General features: G+C 42.1%; 1 protein-coding gene across 1 annotated transcript in view; it reads right to left on the bottom strand.

Annotated features, from left to right (window-relative positions):
• Window positions 1-17,203, bottom strand: part of LOC102560436 (calcium-activated chloride channel regulator 1-like) — a 31,471-nt gene extending 14,268 nt beyond the window's left edge. Inside the window, exons 1-8 of the mRNA XM_059727649.1 lie at window positions 17,072-17,203; window positions 15,472-15,555; window positions 11,680-11,820; window positions 10,160-10,310; window positions 8,193-8,310; window positions 6,789-6,966; window positions 4,900-5,127; window positions 1,408-1,632 (exon numbers count right to left, since the gene is read on the bottom strand). Of these exons, the coding sequence (XP_059583632.1) occupies window positions 1,408-1,632; window positions 4,900-5,127; window positions 6,789-6,966; window positions 8,193-8,310; window positions 10,160-10,310; window positions 11,680-11,820; window positions 15,472-15,555; window positions 17,072-17,203 (1,257 nt within the window). The remainder of the gene's footprint in view (window positions 1-1,407; window positions 1,633-4,899; window positions 5,128-6,788; window positions 6,967-8,192; window positions 8,311-10,159; window positions 10,311-11,679; window positions 11,821-15,471; window positions 15,556-17,071) is intronic.
• Window positions 17,204-27,266: the final 10,063 nt, after the last annotated feature.

The following is a 27,266-nucleotide window of genomic DNA, read 5'->3' as shown; positions in this document are numbered from 1 at the left end:
ATGAGGTTCCTCTGTTTGTTGTCACTCAATAATTGCATTTCACATGTACAAGAAAAATATGGTGAGCTAAGTCCTACTTTAATTTAAGGCAATATCTGTTAACTGTTTGGAGCATAATTGAGTCTGCTTTTTCTCTCTCATTGTCCAGTACTGACACTGAAATCTGAAAGTCAAATTATAGTCATTTTTGATTTGTCTGTCAACTCAAGAAAGAAGTGTATTTGCAATCTGTTGTTGTCTTCAGTTACACCTCTGCAATCCACTTCTCCTCAGTAGGGTTATGCGGTATAACTCAAGTCAGAATTAATTCTTGTAACTGGGACTCAACTAACATTGTCATGAAGATGCACAGGCCAGGCTGACTAGGGCAGAATCCAGTTCTCTCTCCAGTAGCTGGAGTCAAACATAGTTAAAATATTTTCTCTGTTACCAAGGTCATAAAATATGACTCTGAATTTACACAGAAAACATGTGGCATATCTACCCTCCATTTCCACAAAACTGATTTTCAGAATCAAATTTGGCTGATGCCAACACTAAGAGAGTAAATTTTGAGTTTCAAACCTCAAATTTCCATGATTTTAATTTCTGGAAGGTGTCTTGATTCTCTACAAAGCAATCTTACAGGATTTACTTAACATGGTTGAAAAATATCATCTGCTGACAAACTGACAAGGTGCTAGAAGTAACTGTCAAAAGTCATAGAAAGATAAAGCCAGAACAGACCATTATGAACATTTTGGCTAACATCCTTCATAGTCAGGCCACAGAAGCTCATTCAGGAACTCAAATCAAATCCATAATTTTTGTTTTTAGCTATTGTATAACGTTTAGAAACTGTCCAGTCTTGATTTTAGGATTTTGAAACTACTGTAAATCTAAATAGTGCCACCCTGTGATACATCAAGTTAACTATATTAGCTCCAAAAGTACTAGCATGAGGACCAAGATGAACAGGGTACCTGGATTAACAGAGTGCATTGTGCCTTGCAGATGTCCTCTGAGTGACAGAGAATCTGCCACACAATTAAGTTTTTGCAGTACTCCCTTCATGTTCCCCACCACTGGTACTGTACTTCCGATCTGAATCTGTGTAGCTTCTGTTTCCAGTCATTGGGACCATTTATACCTTTGCTGGTTATATTAGAGAGAAATCAGGCTTTTCTTCCCCATTGTATGTCATTAGAGAGACATTTCTTAACCTTGTCTTGGCTAAAACTACATGCACTGGGCTTCTTAAGTCATGTCATGATTTTCCAAGTCATGATTTTCCATGTCATGATTTTCATAACATGTCATGAGTTTCCAAGTTTGAATCATTCTTATTTCTCTTGGTCCATTGACTATCCACCAATATCTCTAATTCTGTTACTGTATTCCCAGGTAAAGCCCCCCAACATTCTTCACCTGAAATCCTTGCCGTACGCCTGCACAGATGTTAGTTCCTCCACCAGCTCTTGTAGGCAGGTATTTGATAAGGTCCTGGCGCACATTCTCACTGACTATTTGTTGTAGGTTAGTTTGAACTGTTGCTGAAGATGAGAAAGTGACAATTCCAGCCCAGGAACCGATTTCAATAATCTGCAGCAGGAATGTCTCTGCAGCCTGATAGAGTCGTGTAATCCGATTATGCTGTATGTGATGAAAAGAACATACTTAGAACTGTCAGAGCTATTCAGGGGAGATGATGAAAAGCAAGAATACACCAGTTCTGTTGTTCAGTTCATAATGATAAATCAAAATGTTTCTGATAAAAAGATGAGGCGCAATCTGGCATGGGCTTGGAGAGGAAGATGAAAAATTAGACAAATACCTATGTCTGGGTATCCCAAACTATCCTGTACATTATCTACACGTCTGTTCATTCCAAATCATGCTGTTTGTACAAGAATCTTCTATCATGAAACTGTCACTCCCAGGTAAATGTAATAGTGAAACTTTATGTTCTGACACTGAGATCTCATTCCTAGTAAACATTTTTATATTCCATAGTGACTTTGGTTGAGTGGTTGCAGCCCTGAAGAACTGTGCCATCACAAGTATGGATTAGGCTAGCTGTCTGGTTTATAGGTAGACACACATTCAAAACTTGGTCAGTTTCAGTGAATGAGATTATTTGAAATGCAAATATTTGAGCAGATGACTGAAAACGGCTAAAAAGAGAATATTTACTTTTTAAAATGTTTCTTTCTACATCCAGCTAGCTGCTATTATTCTTGACCTATTTAAGGATTCTCTTCCTTTTCTGCATTAGGGTTAGATAATGAGGAAATTTAGCTGTAAATCTTACTGTGGTAATTTGTCCCTTAATAGTTTGGAAGTGAATTTGATCTTAATAAAAGTAAAATAGCACTAGTCTACATGTGAATTCCCATGCTGTTCTGTCATTGTACCTCCATCCCTGGTATTCCAATCTTATAGCCCCCCAGAATGAAAAAATGTCAGCTCTGTCAAGAAGTTTGTTTTTGTGATCTGGTCAGATGATAACATTTAATGAATAACATTTGGTGAATTACTTAACTTTCAGTGGTGTATCATTATATTTTAACTGTATATTTTTGCTAAGGTCCTAAGCAAAATCTGACCAAAAGATCTATTTCTATTATTAATGAAAGCGCAAAGAATCAGGGTGCTTACTCACTTTTAGGCTCTTTTTAATGTAAATTGTATTGTCAGGCAAGGAACCAAGATTAGCGAACTGGTTTGTTTTGGGAGGGCCCAGTTAATGATGAACCAGGTGCATACCAAAAATAAGGAAAACTCCCTTGTAACATTAAAAATGTAACATCTTGTCTAATAACTTTCTAACAACCACTACCAAACTGATTTGAACTTGCTTTGAAAGACCAGAAAAATGAACAGTTTCGTATACTTTCTCCTACTGACACCTCTTCTATACAAATTAAATCTATGTTCACTTTTGTGCACAAAGCCAGAAATCATCCCAGACACTTGTAACAGGGTGGTCTGACTCTGTCAGTTAAGGGGTAGGAGCCCAGCTATGGGTGATTAGCAGGCCCAAGGCAGAGAATAAGCAAACAACTTGAGCTGTGAAGGAGTAGTTTGCATCAGAAGCAGACTGAAAAGGAGCTTGCATTTAGGACAGGCCAGAGTTAAAAGGCCCTTTCCTGCTACCTGGGAAAAGGCTAAAGATTTGCTTTATTCATTTGTCTCAAACAAGGATTATTGCTCTATGTTATGTGTACTGGCTGAGGGATTCCCAAGGAAGCAAAGTCGAACAACAGCGCTGCAGGCATCTCAGCCTGCCCATGGACTATTGTTTGGATTTTCAGAAAAAATTCTTATGCAGGGGCAAAACCCACTTGCACAGCAATACAACACCAACCCATTTATGACACCATAAAAGCTATAATCTCTTCATCAGCTCTGGAGAACATACTTGGGCCACTCACTCTGCCAACTTGAAATCTGTCTTTACGCAACAGGGACACTAGCAGAGAAATCGATCATATCTTTGAAAGAGCCATCCAAATACCCTGCAGTAATCTGCTATTGTACAAAAAGATTAACTGCCCTGTGACTGCACACTCCTCCTTGTCACCTATCACCTCACATTTAGACCGATAAGAAGAATCATCAAACAACTACAACTCAAACTCAAAAAAAAAAAAAATCAGATCTTGAGAGAAATATTTCAGCTTCCCACTCCTGGCTTTTAAACTATTCCCTAATCTTGGCTAATCCATTATCAGAAGCAAACTCCCCTCCAATCAATGGACATTAACTGGTTTGCAGCCTTGCCTTAACAGTAGATGGAAACTTGTTAGCACATTTCTATTGCTACAGTAATTAACCGGCCTCCAACAACAAACCCATCAGGATCCAAAATAAGCATCTTAGAAATGATGTGGGGGAAAGTACACTAAAAATGTTCACCAGAATGAACTATCATAGGAAAAAAGTTAAGGACAGAGACACATGATCTCATGTAGCTGAATACTTTCTACAGAACAGCAGCTACGTTTTTAACCACACTATTGTTATATTGAAGGGAAATATACAAAATACCTTCAAAAGGTGAGCCTGGGAACAAAAATTCATAAGCTGGATATTAAGCACCGAAGACTGACCATTGATATTTATTACTTCATGGTATACTATAGTGTACTAACTCCTAATTTTTATTCACTCCACAGGTGATAATGAGTCTCTTCCCTTTTGAAAAAAATTGATCTTCCACTTGTCAAACTATCTTTCTATCTATGATTTTCTTATTTGTTACCCTTGAAATTTTCTCTCTTCTCTAATTGCACAGCCCTGCTATATTTTGTTTTCATGGTGCCTACTTTTTCCTCAGAACTGAAGAAGAATGCTCTGCAGCTAAAAGCTTGTCTAAGTTTATACCAACCATGCAGTTGGTTCAATAAAAGATATCACCCACAAAAATCCACACCTCTCACATATTTCCTGGACCATCATGGGTACAACATCATTCCAACCATACCAAAGCACCATTAATCTTAGCAATTAAGTCTCTCTTTCTTTTATATATATATATATATATATATATATATATATATATTCCAAAGCTGCCAAGGAAACAGATGCACTATTAGAGTGCACAAACTGTTTGAAGCTGGAATTAAATTCGTGCCAGAAATAAAGCAAACTGCCTCAACATCTATATTGTACGTGCAAAGCTTACCTTCTGTGAGTATCCTTATACATTTTCTGGTCTGCAGGGGTAGTCAGTATTTGGGGGTTATATCTATATATAATTTAGAAGTTCCATGGTGAGCAAAAGCAGTGTCAAGTTTTCTAAAAGAATAAATCTGGCAACTGAAATATTGACTAAAAAAATAAAGTTAAATAAGCTATTTTGTATTTATCTTTGTAAGTGTTTATGTTCAAAATTATTTATAAAATAGTAATACTTACATCACCCATACTCCCAGAAACATCCAGGACTAGACAGACAACTCTGTCCCTGGCCTGTAACAGTACAAAAGAGGGCTCAGATGGAGGATGAGAGCTGTTTATTAGCGAGGCATTGCTGAAGTCAGTAGAGTTCATAATTACTTCCCATGTGCTTTTGTAGTTACACATTTTGTTCTGCATATTTGGAGCTTTTTCATTATGACTGTGCTTATCACAGAACTCAACCACCTAAAAAATAGTTGGAGGAGAAGAATGATTACTGAACAGCAGATGTACATATAGCAGTAGCCTGTCTATTTTGTATGTGTTAAATGTGAAATATTAGCATGCACAGTATATTATTCATGTATAATGCTCACATATTACACAAAGAAATATAACAATTTTATCATGTGTCTGTGATCATTTTACGTGCCCCAGTTTCTGTTTCTTGATTATATGATGTTTTACACTAGGAAGGAACCGATTAACTTTCTCCCTGATCTAGAAGAGGGTAAAATACTGGTTTCTACACACAGCTTTCTGGCCTTAAAGAAAGGAGCCATCAGGAATTCCTGGGTGAATAACACTGAACCCCCACAGGGACTGGTGTTTAGCTGTCAAGGGGAGTGTCTATATGTTGCCATATGGTGACATTGTTACTGCACGGTGTTTTAGTACTTGCTATGCAGAAGTAAAACATGGTGCAGTAACCACCTGTACTGCAGCATACAGGCAGTGCACGTATAGATTCACCAGCTATGTTGCTGTAGCAGCGCATTATAGATACACATGGAGAGACAAGTGATCTCTATGTTGCCATAGTATGCTGTATGGCAATGTAGCACGTTGATACGTTGCCATAGGGCGACATGTAGACAAGCCCAAGTAAGATCAAAGAAGGCTAAAAGGGGCAAACTGGCTTGAAGAGGGGACATATCTTGGACCCCAGAGGGACATAGACACTTTGCTCCATCTTGCTTGCTGATATGGACTCTGCTTGGATTTGGATTAGCTGTTTTGATCCAATGACTCTGCCTGCTGTGTTCCAGCTAACCAGACACATGATCTCATGTTGTGTCTCTTGTAATGCACTTATGATTGTATCCCTTCCCTTAAAGGTGATTGTTCCTATCAGGGCCTGGGCAACTGCAACACACTAATGGGGCCATAGAGACAAGAACTGTTGCTACGGACCTAAAGGTCTGGTTAAACTGAAAAAGGTATGGGGCTTGCCTTCTATCCCTGAGCTGGCTTCTAGGGGTACTCAGATTGTGTAAAGGCTGGGGGTCTCAAGAGGAGCCCTTCTGCAAAATTCGTAAGAGTGAGTGATGGAACAAATTATTTTGCCAACCTATTGAATACAGAGAAAAAAAGTCTTTTGAGTCATGGGCACATACCTGTCTCCATTCCGTAGTCAAGAGAAATGTCAGAAGCTGTTAAACTCCTTCTTGGAGTAATAGAGTTCAAATAGAAGCTACTACCTAAAACATGGGCCACCTGCAGTAGAGGTCATCAGAAGCTGAGTTCTATAGGTGAAGTAGTTAGGCTGGGTATAGTTTGGTAGCCAAGTATGTGGCTGGGGGCAAGAAACATTGATAGAACAGACAGAGAAAGAAGTCACTAAAAAGCCAGGCAAGGTAGCAAGAGAAGGACTATGAACTTGGTGCTGAGAGAGCAAAGAGAAGCATCTCAGGCAGAATGATAGCTGGAAAGTGGCTTGAAACTCTAATCAACTATACTGTCCCTCACTGTTTGATTCCAAACAAAACTTTGTGTGCTTTCTTTGAAAATTACCTGGATTTCAACAAGGAAATATCTGATACCATATTTAATTTTGACACAAATAATGCACAAACACCCAAATGCTGGCTACCTCTGCAGTCCAGAAAATACATAAGGATACTCACAGAAGGTAAGCCTTGCATGTACATTATAGATGTTGAGGCAGTTTGCCTTTTTTCTGGAACAAATTTACATCCAGCTTCAAACAGATTTGTCATATTACTGTATTTGCATTGCCTAATAGTGCATTTGTTTCCTTGGCAGCTTTGGAATATATATTGACCGGTAAGATTAGCTGAACACCTGCAGTGAGATAAGATAGAAAAAGACACAGCCATCAAGCCACAAATAATAAAAGATAACTATTATTTGGTGTTTATTATTTGAATTATGGTATAACAGTTGACCTAAGCCACGACTGCTCTCCTTTTGTGATAGGGTTTCTGTGCAAAAACAAGAAACTATCTGTGCTGTAAAAGGTTTACAACTGCAAAAGGTTTACAAGTGCTTGAAAAGTAAAATATTCTACATCTCATTTCAGATCATTGAGGTAACTCATCTTACTGTATTATTTTTGTTTTGCATTGGCAGATTTTTTTCAAATTAAAAAAAAAGATCAGATATGCAGAATCCGCAGAAGATCATTGTAAGCGTTAATGTTGGTATTGGGAGCATAGCATAGTGCAGGAAAAAAGCTGAATGGCGAAAACTTTGACATCATGGAAAAATAGATCCAGTAATGGAATGCAGTTGACCTCATTAATACATTTCTTACCACAGACCCCATATCTAAACCTCCTGGCTTTGCTTTACCAAGGTAGAGCTGGACACTGCTGAAAGGGGTTCATCTGGCCTGGGTAGGTGTAACTACCTACTACATAAATGCAATTTTATTAAAGACCTTAAGTGTGAGTGTAACTACCAAACTATAGCACACATCATGGAGCAATATCCTATTTATCGTTTTAATGGCTGCATTGAATACCTGCACCAGGATACTTGACAATGTCTTGCAATGGGTCTCAAATCTAAAACTGTCAATCTAGCCTTATCCCTTAGCACTGCTGTTTATAGCTTGTTCTGTCATTTAGTTGCTGCCTTCCATGCAAAAAAACCCCAAAATCAATAAATGTTGGTATCTAATAGGGCAAACCTGAACTATTTATTTCCCTTTTAATAATCTAAAGAAAATGAACATGACTAATAAATTAATTTGGAACTTCAAGAATTGCTTCCCAGGAGGTTTTGAGAAAGCATTCTTGTTTACTTCATGCTAAGAGAATTCAAATCTGCATTTCCACATAGCATAAAAGAGCATACTATCTTAAATATAAACAATAGTGAATGCAGTCCAACAAGACTAAACTGTGAATTGTGATACTTGTTAGAACTAAGGTTCCTTTTAATTGGGTACAAAACAATACTCAGAGCTCAAACTACAGACAGGACATGGAAAACAAAAATATGGGAGATGTAACCAAAATATTACAGATGATATCAGATAAAGACAGAATGTGAAGGAATACTACCTTGTTGCTTCAACCTTTGCTTCTCTAAAGTCATTAGACACATAAAATGGTGCATCATTGTTATATTCATCAAACACCCCCCACCGAAGATGAGCCCATTCATGGACAAAGACTCTGGCTGTGGAAAAGCAAGAACATGTGTGCATCTAAATCCAACAGTTTAAAATGTACTTTAGATTTAAGTCATGTTAGGAAAATTTGGCCTAATTTTTTTAATGAACTCTGCTAATGCAAACCTGTGTACCTATTTCAGAATCAAGATTTTAATCCTGAATAGATTACCAGGCTTAATTTAACACCCCAATATTTTTCAGCTCTTGGTGAGGATTTAACACCTTTATCCACTTTATGCAGTGGTGCCTCACCACTCCTGGTATTAAGCAAGGTGGTTCATGCCACCCTAGTCTTGGAAATCATAATTCTTATTTCTTCTATAACACAAATAAAAGGGAAATTAAATTTACCTTGAGGTGACATTTAAACCAAGGAGGTTTGTGTTTGATGTCTAACTAGAACCAGAATTTTGGTTTGTATTTGACTGAACCAGAAATCTCCAGAGAAAGACACTTGTGAATTTCTACTTCCTAGGCCGTTTTGCCCATGCCAGGGCCCCATTTTGTGAGCAGGCCACAGCCACCAGACACAAGTCTTGGTCCTCTGGAGTGATGTATTTCATCTTGCTACAGATCCATTCCCTCTGTAGAGAGGGTAGGCACAGACATGTCGGAGCACCAGGCTCTGCAGTGGAGGAGAGCGCTGCAGCGGGGATGGGTGGCACGATGCAGCTCCGTGCCACCAATTCCGCATGTTAAATCCAGCCTCCATGATCCATATTAGACATGTTCACAGGCCAGATCCAACTCCAAGGCTGATCCTGATGCCTATTGAACCTCTAAGACTTTGATCTAATAAAATAAAGATGCACCATAGATTTAAATCCAAATAATTAATCATATTTAGGGGCATTTGGATTTAAGTACCTGGTTTTGAAGATCTATTTTTAAAAAAAGAGCATAAAGGATTGATTCTAGCTTATGTATGAAACAGACACGCGTGAACTGGATATATTTTGATCAAATTGGCGTAAGAGAAAGATTATCACAGTTTACAATCTACAAAAGTGCATAATGCTGTAACAAAGGTGTATTTTCCTTTGCTTTTTTCCCCTCTTATTAAGGCAAGATGCATTTTACTAAAAGTGTAATTATGAAATCAAAAGGGAATATTAGTTTGTTGTGAACATACGTATGTAAGTAGTTGAATTTGGCAAATGAGACTTCCATAAGATGCAAGAAAAATATGAAACCCTCAGTGTACGAGTATATTTCAGCCTGGGAGCCACCAATCTGGGACTGGTTTTACTGGCATACTAACTGCTGCTGTCACATTTGTTTACTGTATGTACTGAAGTGTCAATGTAAATATACAGGATTTTCAGGTCAAAACAGTGATTTAAGTGGAAACAAGCCTTAATGAATGCAAAACTCAAAGGTAATATTTAGGGGGAAAAACAAAAACTAGTGATTGTGGTGCCTCTACTTTGGATCTAAAAGGAAGAGGACTTATTAGACATCTGCTACTTTGTGGTAATTGTTTTGTGTATCCACTCCTACTCCACAGTAAGTCAAAACTAACCCAGAGTAAGCTCCAAATAAAACACAGCTAAGTTACTACAGTTTAATGTCCACTTAGTATATGGGGGAGGAGTTGACACATAAAAAGAGTTACTGCACAGAAACTGATGTAAAGTATTTTCTCTCATCTCTTTCCCCATATTTTTAACTCAGCATGACTTCTCCATCTGTCCATTCTCTAAGTGACTTTACAGGAGCCACACTTTTTCAAGGTATCACAGGTAGATTATACAAAAGAAGATTTGCCTCATATAACTGATCACTTAAAAAAAAATCTTGGCCATTATGAGTAAAAATAAAAGCAGATATTTGAGGTCAAACAGATGGTGTTACCTCGTGATCCATAGATATCAAACAAACTGTCGCTTAAGAGGAAGTTAGGTGTGAAATGAATGTATCGTCCCATTTCTCCACATCCTCCATATTGCAGAGTGTACGGATCATCTCCATACTTCAAGAAAGGATCAGCCACTATGACATCTGCCTAAAAGTAAAAAACCTGTGATCTGAAGAACAGCACAGAATATGATGACTCTGTTGAATGGGCTCAATTCTTTTTTCCTTTTACAGAAGGAAAAGACCCATTGATTGTTCCTTGGAGAAGGTTTGCATGATTGGGTCCCAGGTTGGCAATACATGTTCTAAAAACAACAATTCACATAATCACAGTATTGGGTAAACTTTTTATTACAATTATAAACCCAACAAATGCTGTATTTCATTGCATACGGCATGCACATTTTTTCTGAAATTCAGCTGCTGTGAATCAGGGGGTATATTCTAAGCAAGGGAATATGGTAATAGCAGTTTATCTCTACTAGGGGAGGGGGTGGGAGGGAAGTGGTGCCAAGTGGAAGTCATGCTGCAGTGAACATGTGTACATGGGACTGTCTAGTAGGGCTGTGCGAAGCTTTGGTCACTGATTTGATTCAGCGGAGATTCGGCCCAATTTGGGGGCCAAATCTCCAAATCCAAATTAAATCAGGAGGCCCATTAATCTCTCTGAATCAAATTGGAAGCCTCTGATTCAAAGCCTCTGATTTGATTCAGAGAGATTTGGAGACATTTGATGATTCAGATATAGACACAGCTTTATGTGTTTTTTTTCACATACCGCAAGGTACCAGGTGGCTCGTGAACACTGAGATGGTGGGGTGGATGGAGCGTCCCACGGGAGTGTGTGTGTGTGTGTATGTGTGTGTGTGTGTGTGTGTTTGAGGTCCCCAGTGCACTTGGTGGTAGACCTGGCAGTGGTTCATAAGCACTTCCAGTCCACTTCTGGATCCGCCATGAAGTGCCCAGGGGACCCCCCCCCCCCCCCCCGGCTCAGCAACTGGTGCCTCCTGGGTCTGGGGGGGAACCCTGGGTCTCCCCGCAGCCAATCACTGAGCTGGGAGGCCTGGGAGGGGAGTGTCAAGCATGTGGAGGCCTCCCTCGTGCTCCTGTGGATCACTTCATCCACCCCACCATCTCAGCATTCATGAGCTGCGCATGGTACCTAGAGGTATGTAGATAAGGCATATAAAGCTGTGTCTATTCTCTGAATCAGAATAGAATCTTCAGATTCGGATTCAGCTGAACTGAATCGGGACAGTGATCCAAATCAATTAATCAAATCACTGTCCCCTGTATCAGGCCGAATCCAAATTGAATATGGCCCACTTCGCACACCCCTACTGTTTAGCTTCTGACTGTGGAGACGTTCTCCCCCCACTTTCTCCCACTTCCCGGCAGAATTCTTCTGCAGAAACAAGAGACAGCTTTCAAAAACCAGGTGCATAACTTATTCAGGTGATTTGGTTATGTTAGGAAATATAGGAATTTTGATTTGTAAAGAGTTCTGTCAGTCTCACCTTATCATATGACTCTGTTTTTAGTCTTGAATAGTTACTTTTTTGCTGCCATGTCTGAGGAATGATAATTTTTATAACCTTGAAAAAGAACCGTTGTTTTGTGACTTGGAACAAGTATGTAGAAGCTTCTTTAACCATGGCCTTGTAGAGAAAGAAAATAAAATATTTATGAATTAAGAATATAATTGTAGAAGCAATAAATAACTTACCCTGGCCAGCAAACAAGAAAACAAGAACAATAAATAGGTAAAGGCATAGAAAGAAAGCAGTCTTTCAGTCCTCACCAAATGAAGGGCTGACTAGTCCAGATCTTTCCCCAAAGGAAATAGGAATAAACCAGGTGCTAATCTGTAGTTCTCAAAGTACCTCATTTGCTCTGGGTATTAGACAGTCTCTTACTTAGGGCTTAGGATAAAATCCACAGTCTAGCCTTTAAACAAAATAGTTGGTAAAGAGCCTTCCCAACACAAAATTTCACCCCAAACTTACACTGATTTGAGGTGAAAGATGCACATGGTTCAATTCTGGACCAGTTATTTTTATTTATCTGTAAAATGTTATGTTGCTGGATCAATAAAATAAATAATACTAATAACCTATTGTTCGTATTCACTTCTCTATGGCTATAAATAGACATTGTCCTTGGAGTAGGATCAGCTGTGCTGGGATGTCCCAGCAGAGTTGATCCAGTTCTTTGGCTGACACAGACGTTGCTCATTGCCCTGCAGGGTCATGCCCTTGCCATTCCCAGGACTTCAGGGGCCTGGTCCTGTGGGACCACTGTAAAAAGGGGAACCCCAGGTTCCCTGCTTGTAGACATGTGCCCCACAAATCCCCCAGCAGGGCATTCCCTAGGCATGTGTATCACACTGCCATGTCCTAGGTCAGGTACGCTTCTGCAACTGGGGGGAGCCCAAGTCAGGGCATGGCAGCACCATACACAGGCCTGGGGAATCCCCTGGGAAGGGATTCCTGGGGTGCACCTCTGCAAATGGAGGAATCCAGGCAGGTGCTCCTGGGGCTTCAGCGGCCCAATCCTCTGCTGCTCATGCTTTCCTGCCTTAAAGCAAACAGATGTCCATTGCAAAAAAGCAGCACAAATTTATACTATCTATTGTCATTGTCAGCGTGCCCATCCGGGGTACCTGCTTATCTTGTAGCTCCCGCAATTCCCGCCTGCCACGACTTGATCTCAATGCAAATTCTGGGGAGGAAGTGTTGTTACACGCCAGTACCACGGTAAGGAATACACTGGCCAGGTCTTTGATCAAGGGTGCTTTATTATCTATAGCCTGGTTTACGTTCTCTAGGGACACCAGGCAAAGGGCAGTTTATTGGATCTAACACGGAGATCCTCGTCGTCCATCTCAGACAGTAAGCACCAAGCGTTATCTTGCTTATTAACGCTGACACTGGGATTTCCTGGCTGCAGCTTGTGCCGGTGTGTGAAGCGTGGCTCTTTTACAGTCTCTCTGTTTCTTTTTTTCTCCTCGCCCCTTCTCGCCCTCTGGTGAGAGATCAGGGTCCCATTTCTTCAGGGCAGGATCGGCTGTTCCCCCGCCCCCTCTCTCTCTCGGGTAATCCCACCGCGTCTTGGCCCGGAGCCACGGCTTTTCTCCGTGCTGCTGCTGCACTTTCTATGACTCACCGGAGAGGCTGTCTTTCCAGGTAGGAAGCGACCCATGGGGCGCATCGATCCCCAAGTCTCTTCATCGTCTGAGAATGAGTCCCTGTCTCCAAGACTCCCTCTGAATCTCTCATTGTAGGGCTCCTCGCCCGCTTCTCTCCACATCTGTAAGTGCCTGAAGGCAACTTTGGGAAATTTCCTCCATCCCTTATTTCCCTCTCTGGGTCCTCACTGGCTGCCTGGATATTGCGTTCCTCATTTCCCGGATGTTCTAATCTTTGGCAGCTGCTACCCCTTCTTAGTAACAGAGTTGCGGCTGCGACTCTGTTATAGTCATGGCCACCATTCTTTACATTTGTAGCATAAGGGACATGGGCATCTTTTTACTTGGCCTTTGTGCTGCCATAAACATTTTTATGGCAGCACAAAAGTTACATCTGTTTCCAACCTATGCAATTCCCCTTTTCTTTTACCCAATTTCTATTTTTTCATCTTACTTCTTTGCTTCTACTGTTTTCTTCTACTTTTTTGCTTCCTGTTGTCTCTTTTATTTCCTAAGCTGGATCTTTCAGGGGCCTGAGCTGTTAACCATTCCCTCCTCAGTTTATATTTGTTTCACAGCAGCTAATGCTGAATGGCTCAAACTATGGAAACACAGAGCTAATCTCTGATACTCTGTGACTTTGATAAATTAAGGTACAAGCTGTGACAAACATTGGAAACAAGGATCTTTCAAATGATGTTGTATCAATGTTTTATATATATATATGTGTATATATATATATATATATATATATATATATATATATATATATATTTTATACAAATAATATATGTAAATGTTTTAGCTAAGAGATGTTTCCTCAATAACCTTTGTCACTAAGGGTGTCACTAAGGTGATGTGATGGCTCAGGAGGTATGGAAGAGGCAAGAATTCTTGTAGGTAATATATTTTATTGGACCAACTGTATGGTTGGTATAGACATAGGCCGGCTATCACAGTGCCCTTCCTCAGACCTAAGTGGGTGAGTATTATAAATGTCCAAAGAACTTCCTAAGGTGGTAGTTAAGTATGGAAATCAACTACCTATAGAATCTGTAAAGATCTCTGTCACTGGAAGCTTAAAGTCATGGAACAGGTAAGACAAACAATTGTCTGCAATAGTTTGGACAGGCATGTTGCTTCCTTGAGCAGGAGATTAAACCAGATGATCTCTTGAGGTCCCTTCTAGCAGGATTTTCTATGATTCTGTGATTCTAAAGGAGAAACTTGCCCTATGGTGGGTATCATTCAATTCACACTTTATCTAAGAACTGACATGTGACCAGGACAGAAAGAGAACAAGATTCAGCAAGAGGACACTAAACATTAGACATACCAAAGATGCTGTGCAGAAGATGGGTGATGGTTTGGTCAGAAAAGTATGAAAATAAGCCTACATATGGTTAGGAGTATTATCTATAAAGCTTTTATGTAATAAACATTTTGCTGTTTAAAGGTTGGCTGGTCATTTAATAGTTCTGTCATTTTCCCCAAAGGAGCTCAGGGAGCAAGAACTGTATGAAAGTTAGACTATCTAGGGTGATCACAGTGTATTGCAAGAAGATATCAGAAAAGGTCCTATTCAGGACTTCCTCCCCCAAGAAAGATCATGGCTAGAAACTCCTAAGTGGGGTGCCTTTGAGGAGGCTGTGAAGGGGACAGAAGTAGTTAACCCAATGACCAGAACATAAACTAAACCCAGGAATAGCACTACAATTTCACACACTTATGTTTTAAAGAAGACAAGGAGGCATAGAAGGTAATGAAATCATGCTGGAATTGTAGAGTAGTAAATGGTCATCACATATCTATGTTTCAGAAATTCTCTTTGTTAATACATTTTGGAAAGAAGCAGTAGAGAAGGAGTTTCTTCTGGACTGAGCAAAAATATTTATGTCTCAAGAGGTTACTGTTCTTATTAGCAATAACAAATGAGAAGAAAAATTCAAGAAAAGAACATGCCTACTAAACAGGGAATTGAAAATCAAAGGAAAAACTCCCACCAATATCAATGGGAGAAAAATCTGCCCTTTTTAACATTATGATTACTTCAGAGGTAGAAAAATAACCAAGGAATCCTAGTATCTCTGAATGACATGCAGATGAACACCAGTGTTCTTACCTGTATATTTCCAATTATCTTGTCATTTTCTGGTAACTGGGGGTTAATTGCAATAACAATGTCCTCATAGCCACCGTTTTTCAGCTGTACCATAGAACCTCTCACCATGAGCAGTAGTTGAAATGACATTAAAAGAATCACCCTTTTTAACACCACCATTGTTTGTCTCTCTCCCCACATTTTTGGTTAGAAAAATTACAGAACTGTGGGGCTATTTATACCATTTTTCTGTTCACAAAAAGTCATTAAGTGTTATGATAGGACTTTGATCTGGTATGTAAATTCAGGGAGTATGACTATAATCTGATGGTGTTTTGTTACATATTAACTTTCTGAAAGTTTTTTTAAGATTCTTAAGTTTTTCCTTATTTAAAAAAAAAACAAACTACAAATAATCACTTTGTAAATGTAAACACTGTTATTTGGAACTTCCATAAGAAAATCCTGCTTGGTGTAGATTTCATAGACATTAAGGCTGGAAGGGACCTCACAAGATCATGTGGTCCAACCCCCTGCCTAAGGGGCAGGAAGTCAGCTGGGGTCAAATGATCCCAGCAAGATAGGCATCCAAGTGTTTCTGAAAGTGTCCAGAGTAGGTGCTTCCACCACTGCTAGGGCGGGGGAGGGGGGGGGTCCTATTCCAGGCCCTGGGGTCTCGGACAGTAAAGAAGTTTTTCTTTATGTCCAGCCTAAAATGATCTTCCAGGAGTTTGTGACCATTGGACCTTGTCTTCCCTTGAGGTGCCCTGAACAGACCAGTTCCTGATGCACACCCCTTATGTACTTATATGCTGCCAAGAAGTCACCTCTAAGCCTACACTTCTCCGGGCTGAAGTATAGAGTACTCAACAGAGCAAATTCATATCGAATGGCAGTCAAATCAGTGCTAAACTTTGTGACATGGGAGAGAAATAATGTTCAGAAAAAAATAGAGGACCCATTAGTTTCCCTTAGTTTTTTTACTATAAAAAATTGTCACATTCCAGTACTTAAAATTATATACCAGATTTTTTCAAATACAAGTCAAGGCTTTTTTGCTCAGTTAGTATGAGGTGAATAAGCCCCTTATATTTGTGTACAAGGAAACCTTGTTAAATACAATGTCAGTCATTAAATTGCTGCTAAAAGCAGCATATGTCCAATACTGTAATGGAAACCAACTATGAAGCTGATTAAATGTATCCAACACAGCATGACTACAAACACATTGCCCACATTGGGCAAACATTCTGATGGGAATCTTTTTTTTTTTGGCTGGCCCTTAAAAAAATGGGTTGGTTCTTCTCTAGGGAACTGGCACCAGGAGGGCCATCCCTGACACCCTCTCCTTGGAGCTAAAAATGCTGCTGTTTGTTCTTAGCCAAAATGGCCGAGAAAGTAATGGGAACTTCTTTTTTTTGGAAAAATATATACGTCTTTATATATACATAACAGTTATATATATCTACACCTTCTATCACCTTTGATCACATACCTTCACTCACACCCCAAAACCCATAAACTCATTACAAAACATGCATCCACAGGCCCGCACTCTCGTGCAAGTGCCCGCTGGCCTCCCTACACCAAACACTAGTCCCTTAGTCCACTCCCTAGTTACGGGATTTAAAGTCTCAGTTAATCTGTTGTCACTGTCGCTCCTGCTGGAGGATCCGCTGCTGCTGTTACTGCTGCTATCCTCATCTCTGTCCTCTGATCTGATTGTCTCGTCCTCTTCGCTGTTGCTGTCCATTTCCACACGGGGTGAGGGGAGGGGGTGTCTTGGAAGATCCTGTGACAAGTGTCCCTTTGCCAGGTGGATTGGTTGTGTCTGTCGCAGGGCACCTCAGTGCCTGCTCCTAGAGAGGAGAAACTGCCAGGGAGAGAGCCCTGGCAGGTCATAATGAGCGCAGCTGCGGGTTGCCGGAGCAACTAAGGGGAGCCAGCTGCCTGTAGGGGGCAGGGCCTGGCCCTTATAAAGCCCAGGGCTGAGGCCAGGCTGGTAGTTCTCTGCCAGCAGCCAGAGAGGCAGGAGCTCCCGAGGCTAACAGCAAGTACCGCTCAAGCGAAGGTTAAGCCATGATGTTAAGTTATAGCCAGGCGGCTTTGGGTTGTGTTTGGAGTTATAGCCGGGAGGCTTGAAGTTGTGTTTGTGTTATTACACCCGGAGGCTTGGGTGAGGCTGTAGGGGTTGGAGGAGGCCTCAATCATAGGTACCTCATAGGTGCCTCATAGGTGCCTCATAGGGACCCCATAGGGGTGGGGTGCTGTAGCGCCAGGAGGGCGCAGTGTCCTCATCAGGGGCTCACAAGGGAGTGTGAGGCCCCGGCGCCAGCGAGGGCATGCTAGGCCCTGAGAGTTGCAGGGCAGAGTCGTGGGCTTAGTTGAGTGCAGAGAGGAGCAGCTGAACCTCATATAGGGACCCCAGAGAGTGTGGGGAGCCCTAGCACCAGTGAGGGCGCAGGCTAGCGCCAAGAGGGAGCATTATTTTCACAGTGCCAGTGAAGGCGCAGCTTGCACACCAGTGTGGGAGCAACTGGCGGCAAGGAGCACAACCAGTGGGTTGCGGGCGCAACCAGTAGGTTGCAGACAGGGGACATAGACCCCGGATCGCGTGCGGGGTACATAGACCCCAGAGCGAGGGGCGATTTCATTGAGAAGCCCAGGGTGGGCACGGCGAGCCCCAAAAGAGGGGGAGCGCCACATTGTATTCTTGAGAAGCCCCGTGGGGGCACGGCGAGCCCCAAAGAGGGGGAGCACCACTTTGTATTATTGAGAAGCCCCGAGACGGGCACGGCCTTGACACAGAGCGAGGGACCTCGAGGAGATCACGGCCCTCCACAAGGACCCCGCCGTGACAGTGTCCTCACCATCCTCTGCTACCAATTTCTGGTAGTAGGACTAGATTTCACTTCAGGCCATTTTAACACAGTCTACCATGTCTAGGTTTGTGTGTGTGTACATGAAGAGTGTCCTGGATTTCCACAGGGTGCTTCTGATGCAGGACATGAATTGATCTAAGTCTGATGGGCTCCCCTGGTGTTTGGTTAGGTGCCTGTACAGTGCCGCCGCTCTGGTCAGCTGTCCGATCCCTGTCACTGCTTCACAGAGCCACTTTACCTTTTTCCACAGCTCTTTAGCACAGGAGCAAAGCCATAGGAGGTGACTGATCATCTTGGTGGCTCCTTGGCAGGTTTCCTTCGGGCAGCTGGGTCTCTCTGGCTGCCCCTCTCTGTGTCTCCAAGCCCTCACCAGAAGGGCTCGGTGGGCTTCCAGCCAGTTCAAGTCTCTGTGGTCTTCGAGCACTTCTTTGTGGAAGATGCGCTCCCACATGGCCTGGAAAGCATCACCCGGGAGCAGGTCCATGGGCGACATGATTTCTCTACTTCTCACCACCTCCTGTATCTTGTTATGGCTGGTAATCATTGTGAGGTCTGTGTTCTGTAGGCCATACATACTGCAAAACTCATTCAGCGCCTTGTAGAACCATGGTGATGGGAACCTACCACAAGGACAGGTAAGATATGAGGTGGTGGCCGTTGTGTTCAGTTCCCCTTAGCACCGACCCTTTTTCAAGTCATAGGGATCCATTACATTGCCTATATTTCATGGTCCTCTTCATTCCCACAGCTGAATTACACCTTTATTTCCCATGTCCAATTATTTCTGTTTCTTCACTGGCCTTAAATATCTGGCAAATGTAAGCAAATGGGGTCTCTGAGAATTCAACCAGAATCCCTCTGTCACCTCCTCTCTTGGCTTGTCACATATGATTAGTGAGGTCCCACCCTCTATGAGGTGGAGCTGAATCAGGTTGCCCTGTGATTCATCTGCATATAAATGTGGAGGATTCCATGACTCATGACAGGAAACACTTGTTCCAAGCATGAGTGGAGGCTAATTAGCACATGCATCCTTTGTGTTGGGTATCAGAGGATAGGGTGAGCTGGTAGACCAACAAGGGTGATGCCGTGTTGGGTGTCTGCTATAGACCACCAGACCAGGAGAATGAGGTGGATGAAGCTTTCTTCAAACAGCTAATGGAAATTTCTAGATTGCAGAACCTGGTTCTCATGGGAGACTTCAATCACAGGACAAGGACTGCAGCAGGGGAAGTTTAGGTTAGAGATTAGGAAAAACTTTATCAGTAGGAGGGTAGTAAAGCACTGGAATAAGCTACCCAGAGAGGTTGTGGAATCTCCATTCCTAGAAGTTTTTAAGATCCAAGCAAACATAGTCTTGGCTGCAATTATACAGTTGTAGATGGTCCTGCTTTGAGCAGGAGGTTGGACTAGATGACCCCCTGAGGTCCCTTCCAACCCCAATTTTCTATGATTCTATCTAGAGTATACTCAAATACTGAGCAGTGCTGAGCTGTGGGGTCACCATGGCTTGAAATGCTGTTGACTCTGGTGGAGCTCAGCCCAATGAACTACTTGGTAAATCATGAGTCAATTGGTTTTGGCCTAATATCATTCATAGTTTGTGTTATTTATAATTAGATACAAATGCACTACTTAAAAGTGTGTTTCTGCAGTACCTGTGCTAAAACTTGCAGTAGTTTCAAAAACGGTAAAAAGCATGAATTCTATATGCATTTTATGGGTCCTACATGCAAATTACTACAAGTACATTTATTTCAAGGTCAGTGTTTGCAGGGGAACAGGCTAGAGGGGGAAGAGGTTAGGGTGGCAAAGGGACTACCTGAGCCCCCAAATTTACTTTCCCTGCTGTAACAGTGGGAGGGGGACAAATTCAAGGTATACTTCCAATGATTAAGTTCCATATCTGGAAAATTATAACAAATGTATAAATTTTCCATATATAGAATCTAATTATTGAGGGGGTCATCTTATATTTAGGGTCATCTTTTATTCAAGTAAATACAGTAGTTGGTGTAAAATAAGGTCATACTTTTTTAACTCAGCTGAAATTCAGTGAGTAAACAAAATAAAGCAATTTTCATAGTATGTTCTGTTATATCCCAATATGGGTAATTTAATCCTTTTTTCCTTTTACAGAAACACTTAACACTAAGCTTAGTTTGCTTAGACATTACTGTTAAAACACATTCAGTATTCATACATCTGTAGAAATCCAGACTGATAGTCCTTACTGGTGTCTGGATTTGAAGGCTTCAATAAGTGAAGAATCTACTACTTGCTGCCAGGAGCCAGGGTAGCAGGTGAACTACATTGGCCAAAGGGCACCCTAGTTACCGGAGTGGGCTTGGCTGTCCGTAACCTGTTTTCTGATGGCCCCAGTTCCTATCATGGGTGTGGCTTTCTGTTTATAAACAACAGCTTCTTTCAGTGTCCAACCTGCTATTCAATAGCTCTTGTTGCATAGCTTTGGGCTTGGTTCTAGTTTTTTCCCTCTTGGTTTCTATTTTTCCAGTTCCTGGTCCCAGCCTGTTGGCTTCCTGGCTCCAGACCTCAGTCTAGGTCCCACTGCAGCAGGCTGACTTGTTAACTCCTGACTCTTCCCTCACTCTTCCCCTTTGGGTTATGACAAGGCTTGGTAGGATTTGATTTTTATTGACAAACATTGATAAATGGTGATTTTACCTGACACTCACAGACCTATGGAAAAAATATTTTAGTTGGTAATCATCAACATTTATAGAAAGGGGACACTAAAAAAATCTGGGATGGGGGTAAGAAAATCTGGGGCAGGGGGTGCCATGCTGGCGCACCCACACACAAGCCACTGCAGGCAGAATGAGGGGAGCCCCAGCTGAGCCGCTTGCACATTGCTTCTCTGGCAGTGGCTCAGGCAGCCACTGCAGGAGCTGAGGGCTGTGCTGGTAGGGCTGTTCTAGGAGGGAGGTTTGGAGGGGTAGAGCTATTGGCAGCTGGGAGCCCAGTGTCACCAGCCACTCACTCTGTCCAGGTCCCAGCCAGGGACTGGGTGCCAAACTCCTGGCAAGTCTAGCCTGATCCCTGTGTGATTAGGGCAGGGGCCAAACTCCTGGTAAGCCCAGGCTGGCCTGGCCCTTGCATGATCAGGGCATGGGCCAGTCTCCCGGCAAACCTGGCCTAACCCCTGTGTGATCAGATATGCTTTATTGATTTATGGATTTTTTATATTTTAACATGATTTTATAAACCGTTTAATAGTATACTCTCATTACTAAATTGTCTGCTCCCCACATCTCTAATTTCACTCAATCCTGAAAATGTATGTCGATAAAAATCGAAAGTGCTTAAAAATAAACATCAATTTTAACCATTGAAATTATTAAAAAAATAAAAATTGAGTGCTACCAAGCAGCCATGAGTAGGTGTTGCATGGCCTTGGTCCCCTTCTGGCCAATGCCCTGCTTCCTGGCAATAACTGGGTAGGACCTAGAATTTGTCACTTGGATACCCTGGTAGTTTCTGTCTCTTGCCTGCCATGACTTGAATCCACAGAATCCATACAGAACTCCCCTACATGTGAATGACCAGTAAAGATAGAACTTTAGTATCATAGTTGGTTTCTAGTATTTTTTCTTCCCCTAGGATGTTGCTCATCAATGACCTTTGGAAATGTTCTGTTATGAAAAACCACTACAGTTTTAGTTATTCATACAGGCCAAAATGACCATTGACAAATAGAGGTAATCCAGAAGAAAGAATCACTGTGAGTGAAAGAAACGGTGAGACCTAGTGGAGAGATCTGTGCCCATGTACCTGCTTGTTATCATCTGCAGAACCTATACTGACCTTTCCCCACCCTTTTCTTTCACTATCCACTGTGAAGGAGAAAATGGAGCCCTTTAATCAGTAATCCTTTTTATCAAGTAACATTCCAGGCTTGGGAGTTCTGTTCCTCCTAAAACAGAATAAGAAAACCCTAATCTAAATTTAAGATAACATTCAATCCAATTCATAAGGTAATCTTCTTGCAACATAATAGTCATCTGTATAAAATCTAATGAGATCCATTTGCCGTTGCACTTGAAAAAAGAAGTATGAATCTTTATAAAATGCAGTTGTGGACTCTGGCATATACAATGGGTTTATATAGCACTTATTGTATGTCAGATTTAGCTATATCTTATCAGTAATCTAATCATACCTGTCAAAGTAAATGTTTTTATAACCAGTATTGAAGAGACAAAGTTACAAAGTTCAGCTGTGTAAATGGGGTCAATGACTTACCGTAATTTTTGTTGCCCTCATCACATACAGCCACGTCACTTCCTTAGGAAAGAAATACAGGAAAAAGAATTTGCTAAGGTTAACATTGAGGGGTTTGGGATTTCTTTTGTAGTATCTTTATTCCTTTCTTCCATTTTCCACTCTTCATTTCTATTTTTATTTTCTGTTTCTTCTTCCATCCCCATCCATCCTAGCTGCAGGCACAAGTAAAAAGGAAAATTCTTTAAGTCTTCCTTTCCTGAGATCTGGACTCCAAGCTATTTAAGAATCAATCTACTTGTTTCTCTGGACACACAACTCCAATGAATACTGAAATCTTCAGGGCCATTAGCTGCTTTCTCCGGCAGACTCATACCCTCCTAGTTTCTGTTTATTACAACTGGGCTCCTCTACTCTCATTTTCCTCATGGTCTTTTCCCTTTTTACCTGCAAATCTGCAATCAACATTTTTTTTTTTTTTTTTTTTTTTATTCCCTACTACTTTTTTCAGTCTTTTTCTAGCCCTACTTCTCCTTTTCCCTTCCCATTTTTATATGATTGAAATACCTTATAGAAGCCCCTGGCTTTATGCTTCTGCATCTCTATGAGAAGGAGCTTGTCAGCTGAGATCAATTAGGAGACAGGCTCCTGTTGGCTTGTGATGATGGAGCAGTGGTAACTGCTGTCTAGCAAAGATGCAGGAAAGACATGGAAGCAGTTAAGACAGAGGGGTGTTTTTTGGCACTATGACAGAACTAAAGAATAAAGAGGTGGAAGGAATGTTCACACTCATCCACAGAGCCAACACCCTGTCTGGAACACTGTCTATTAAAAGAGATCAGCTGGCAGGAGAAGAAGAGAGAACAACAAAGATGTTGATCAATTTCATTGTATGCCATGTAAGAGTCAATAAACCCAACAACTAAAATACAAACTAGACAATGACATCCAGCAGATACTGTTTTCATTATAACAACTCCCCATCACCCCAACTCCTGTCCTGGGATTAATTTACCTCCTCTTTTAAGACTTCAAGCTCTATTACATCCTGAACTTTGAAATCCTTGCTTGGATTTAAGACTAGCAAACCTGTGTTGGCTCATAAGCGCATCCTCCTTGCAGGCACTGCCAACAAAGTGTGAAAGAAGAGCCTTTCCATGGTGCACACTAGGGCTGTGTGAAATGGCTCTGTTCTGATTTAGATTCAGCCATTTCAGAGGGACAGTGATTCAATTCAGTGTTTTGGATCACTGTCCCAAATTGATTCGGCTGAATTTGTTTTGGAATTTCAACACTGATTCACAGATTTGGCCATAGACTATAGTGGGGAATCACTAAAACACCTCTAACTTTGTCATTTTTTGGCTGATTCAGATGATGGTTGCCCCTTCTGAGGGCATGAATCCTGCCAAGTTTCAAGGAGATAGGTGCAGGGGTTTCTGGGAAACTGCACATCAAACTGTTCAAGGCAAAACTTGTGTCACTTGTGTGTGTGTTAAGGTAGAGTGGGGTGAATGCAGCAGGGATTGTAGCCCCTTATGAGGCCATGAAGCCTGCCAGGTTCAAGGAGATAGGTGCAGGGGTTTCTGTGAAACTGTACCTCAGACTGTTCAAAGCAAAACTTGTGACACGTATGTTTTAAGGGGTGTGAGTAAGTTGTAGCCATGTTGGTCTAAGAACATAGGCAGACAGGGTTCTTTGGGTCATTTTGATATCTTTTATTAGACCAACTGAGTAGTTGGAGAAATATATCTTAGCAATCTTTCAGGTTTAAAAACCTTTCCTCAGGCTGAGGAAGTTTCAACAGTTGGTGTGTGTGCTCTTCCTGGTTGGAAGCAATAGTAAAAAAAGCAGAGGCTGGCATGCAATGCAGGCAAGAAATCCAGTTAGTGAAAATGTAAATTGAGGCATCAGGGGGTGAGAGACAGGCTGTGAGGGGATGGGGGGTGGAGGGAAGGCAGGTGTAGCAGGTATCTGGAGAGTCAGATGTCATCAACCTCCTAGATACAGAAACTCATGGACTCAATACAGAATTGGATTTATGACACACTATAACCTGCCTGACATCTGACTTCCCAGGTACCTCTCTACTGTTACCTACTACATCCCCTTTCCAAACTCTCTCTCCCCCAGCCTGTCTCTCACCCCCTGATGCCTCAATTTATATTTCCACTAACTGGCTTTCTTGCCTGCATCCCAGCCTCTGTCTTCTTTACTATTCGTTCCATCCAGGAAGAGTGTGACAGCTGATAACGATGTCTGTGTGATAAAGGTGCTTGCTGAAGGCTCTATGAAGATTAGACCAAGTGTTTTTCTGTCATTTGTTTAGATATTAAGCTATATGTTGTTGTTGTTAGAGCCTAATTAAAGTAAAAAATGTATGAAGTATGTTGTTAGAGCCTAATTAAAGTAAAAAATGTATGAAGTAAGGCCTAGTAAATTTAGCAAAGCCTTATAGAAGTAATGATAGGCCCTGTGGCATAGAAAATAATTAACCTTATCAGAAGAATGCAAGGCTTGTACTGCTTTTGGTCAGTCCTAAAGAAAGTTTGCAGTGAGAGAATCTGAATGGCTCTAAGTTATCAGCCTAGCTCAGAAGTTATAAATTGGCTGGCACATCCGGAAATCATTTAGAAGGAAGATGCAGGTCTGTAAAAGAAGTTCCTGATTTAAGATTAGCTGCTGGCCTGGATCAGTGGGCCCGTGGATCTCAAGGAGCCCAAAGACTGAATACCAGGGTCCTTCCAGGTACCCCTTGGACAGCACTGATCGGGGACACCTGACTTAGCTGAGCTTTGCAGAAGCGAAACTTGTCATGCATAAGGTATCAGAGGGGACTGCTGATAAGTTGCCAATGCAAATTATTATTGTCTGTTCTTGTTTTGTTATCTATGTATAGTCGTGTTTTTAAGTTAATAAACCTTTCTTACCTTTCTACCCCTGACCACACTCTAAATCCCGAACCCTCCACAGGTGACTGGGACAGAAGAGCACACACCAACTGCAGATGCTTCCTCAGCCAGACAAAGGGTTTTTAAACCTGAAAGTTTGCTAAGATATATTTCTCCAACTATTCAGTTAGTCTACTAAAAGATATCTTTGTCTGTCTTGTGTGTGTTAAGGCAGAGCGGGATGAATGCAGCAGGGATGGTAGCCTGTAACAGGGGGCCTTCCTAGTGCTACTTAGACCTCGGCCTGCCCACCTGTTTCTGGGCCAGCCACCTGCCCCTCTTTTGTCTGCCACGCTTTGATGGAAAATCAATTCAGATGTTACCCAGGCGGGAGGCTGCCCATTTAGGCCTCTGATGTCTGGGGGTAATATCTGTTCTGCAGCTCCGTACCTTCCCTGCACTAAGGCCTATGCCTCACAGGTAGCTTCCCAGGCAGCTAAGATCACCTGGAGCCTCACAACTCCACTGCAACCAGCAAGCCTCAGGCCTGTCAAAGATTTACAGGTCTGAGCTTTCTCTAGCCAGGATTGTGTGTGCATGTGTGGTGGCTGGAGGTTATCAGGCACATCCTACCCACCTTTCACCAGGAAGGTTTGCAGTCCTGGATTTCCTGGGAGCTGCCATGCCACTGGCAGTCCCACCAGGTCTCCTGACCCTGGCAGTGTGCAGTTTTAAGTCATTCCCAGGACCTGGGGTCTCCTCCTTCCCCATAGACCCTGCCCATACCTCAAAGTTTGTCCTGGGATGGGAGCTTATCAGGGAGATGTTCTTCCCCTGCTGGCTGGTGATACAGCGAGTGCCACCTCCAGCTCTGAGAGCAGGGCATTAAATGTTTGTGAAACCAAACCAAATAATAAAAGGAAATAGGAGTGGACAGAGTGAGGAGGGTGGCATTCATTCTGTCTGCATGTGGAGCTTGGCGAACCCCAGCAACAGGAGTTTCACCTTCAAGAACACCAGCTGCTCCACTAAACCAGGATCCAAGGAGGTATGGTGGGGTATGACAACATGCCCAGCAATGCTGAACACCCTTTTGCTTGGAATACTGGTCAGTGGAAAGGACAGGTGTTCTTGGGCAACTGTGGCCAGATCCTGCCATATGTGTCTATGACTTGCCCATGAGGCCAAGGTGCAGACACTGCTCCCACCTCCTTTCTGCCACTAGCAGCAGAAGCCTCATGCCTGGTAGAAAAGAGGGTGTGACTAAGTTTGGGGTGGGACTTACAGAAGACCTGGCACCTGCCTTTCCAGCATGCTTCATGTTTGGTGTGCTGGAAAGTGTGTGTGTGTGTGTGTGTGTGTGTGTAGTGCTATCCTGCCCAGTGATGAGAGACTACCAGAGAAAGCACAGCTTATTTTTTTTCCACTTGAACAAAAAGAAACAAGAACAAATGGCAGGATTTTGGGGCAAGAAAGAGTTGAAAGGAATAACAATAGGAAGGGTAGGCAAGGATAAGTGGGAAAGGATTGGCTACAACTTGGTAGGAAGGGACTTCCAAGCTGCAAGCTTCCAGATGCTGCTCTCTGTTGCTGCTCATGCTGCAAACACAGACACAGCTGAGAAATGGCAGAGAGGAGTTCACACACAGAGCTTTATATGCTGTTTTTCTGTTCCTCCCCCAGAGCACTGGGAGTGGAAGGGACCTCAGGGACAGATCACAGACACTGGCCAGCTACAGATTTCAATATCAGAGCAGTCCTTCCCTGTCCCCCCTTCCCCCTTCCTCTTCTTAGTTTCTGT

The sequence above is a fragment of the Alligator mississippiensis genome, chromosome 5, assembly GCF_030867095.1.
Source record: "Alligator mississippiensis isolate rAllMis1 chromosome 5, rAllMis1, whole genome shotgun sequence".
In the NCBI taxonomy this organism is placed as follows: Eukaryota; Metazoa; Chordata; order Crocodylia; family Alligatoridae; genus Alligator; species Alligator mississippiensis.
Note: the sequence above shows the minus strand (reverse complement) of the source record. Positions and strands in the feature narration are given on the sequence as shown.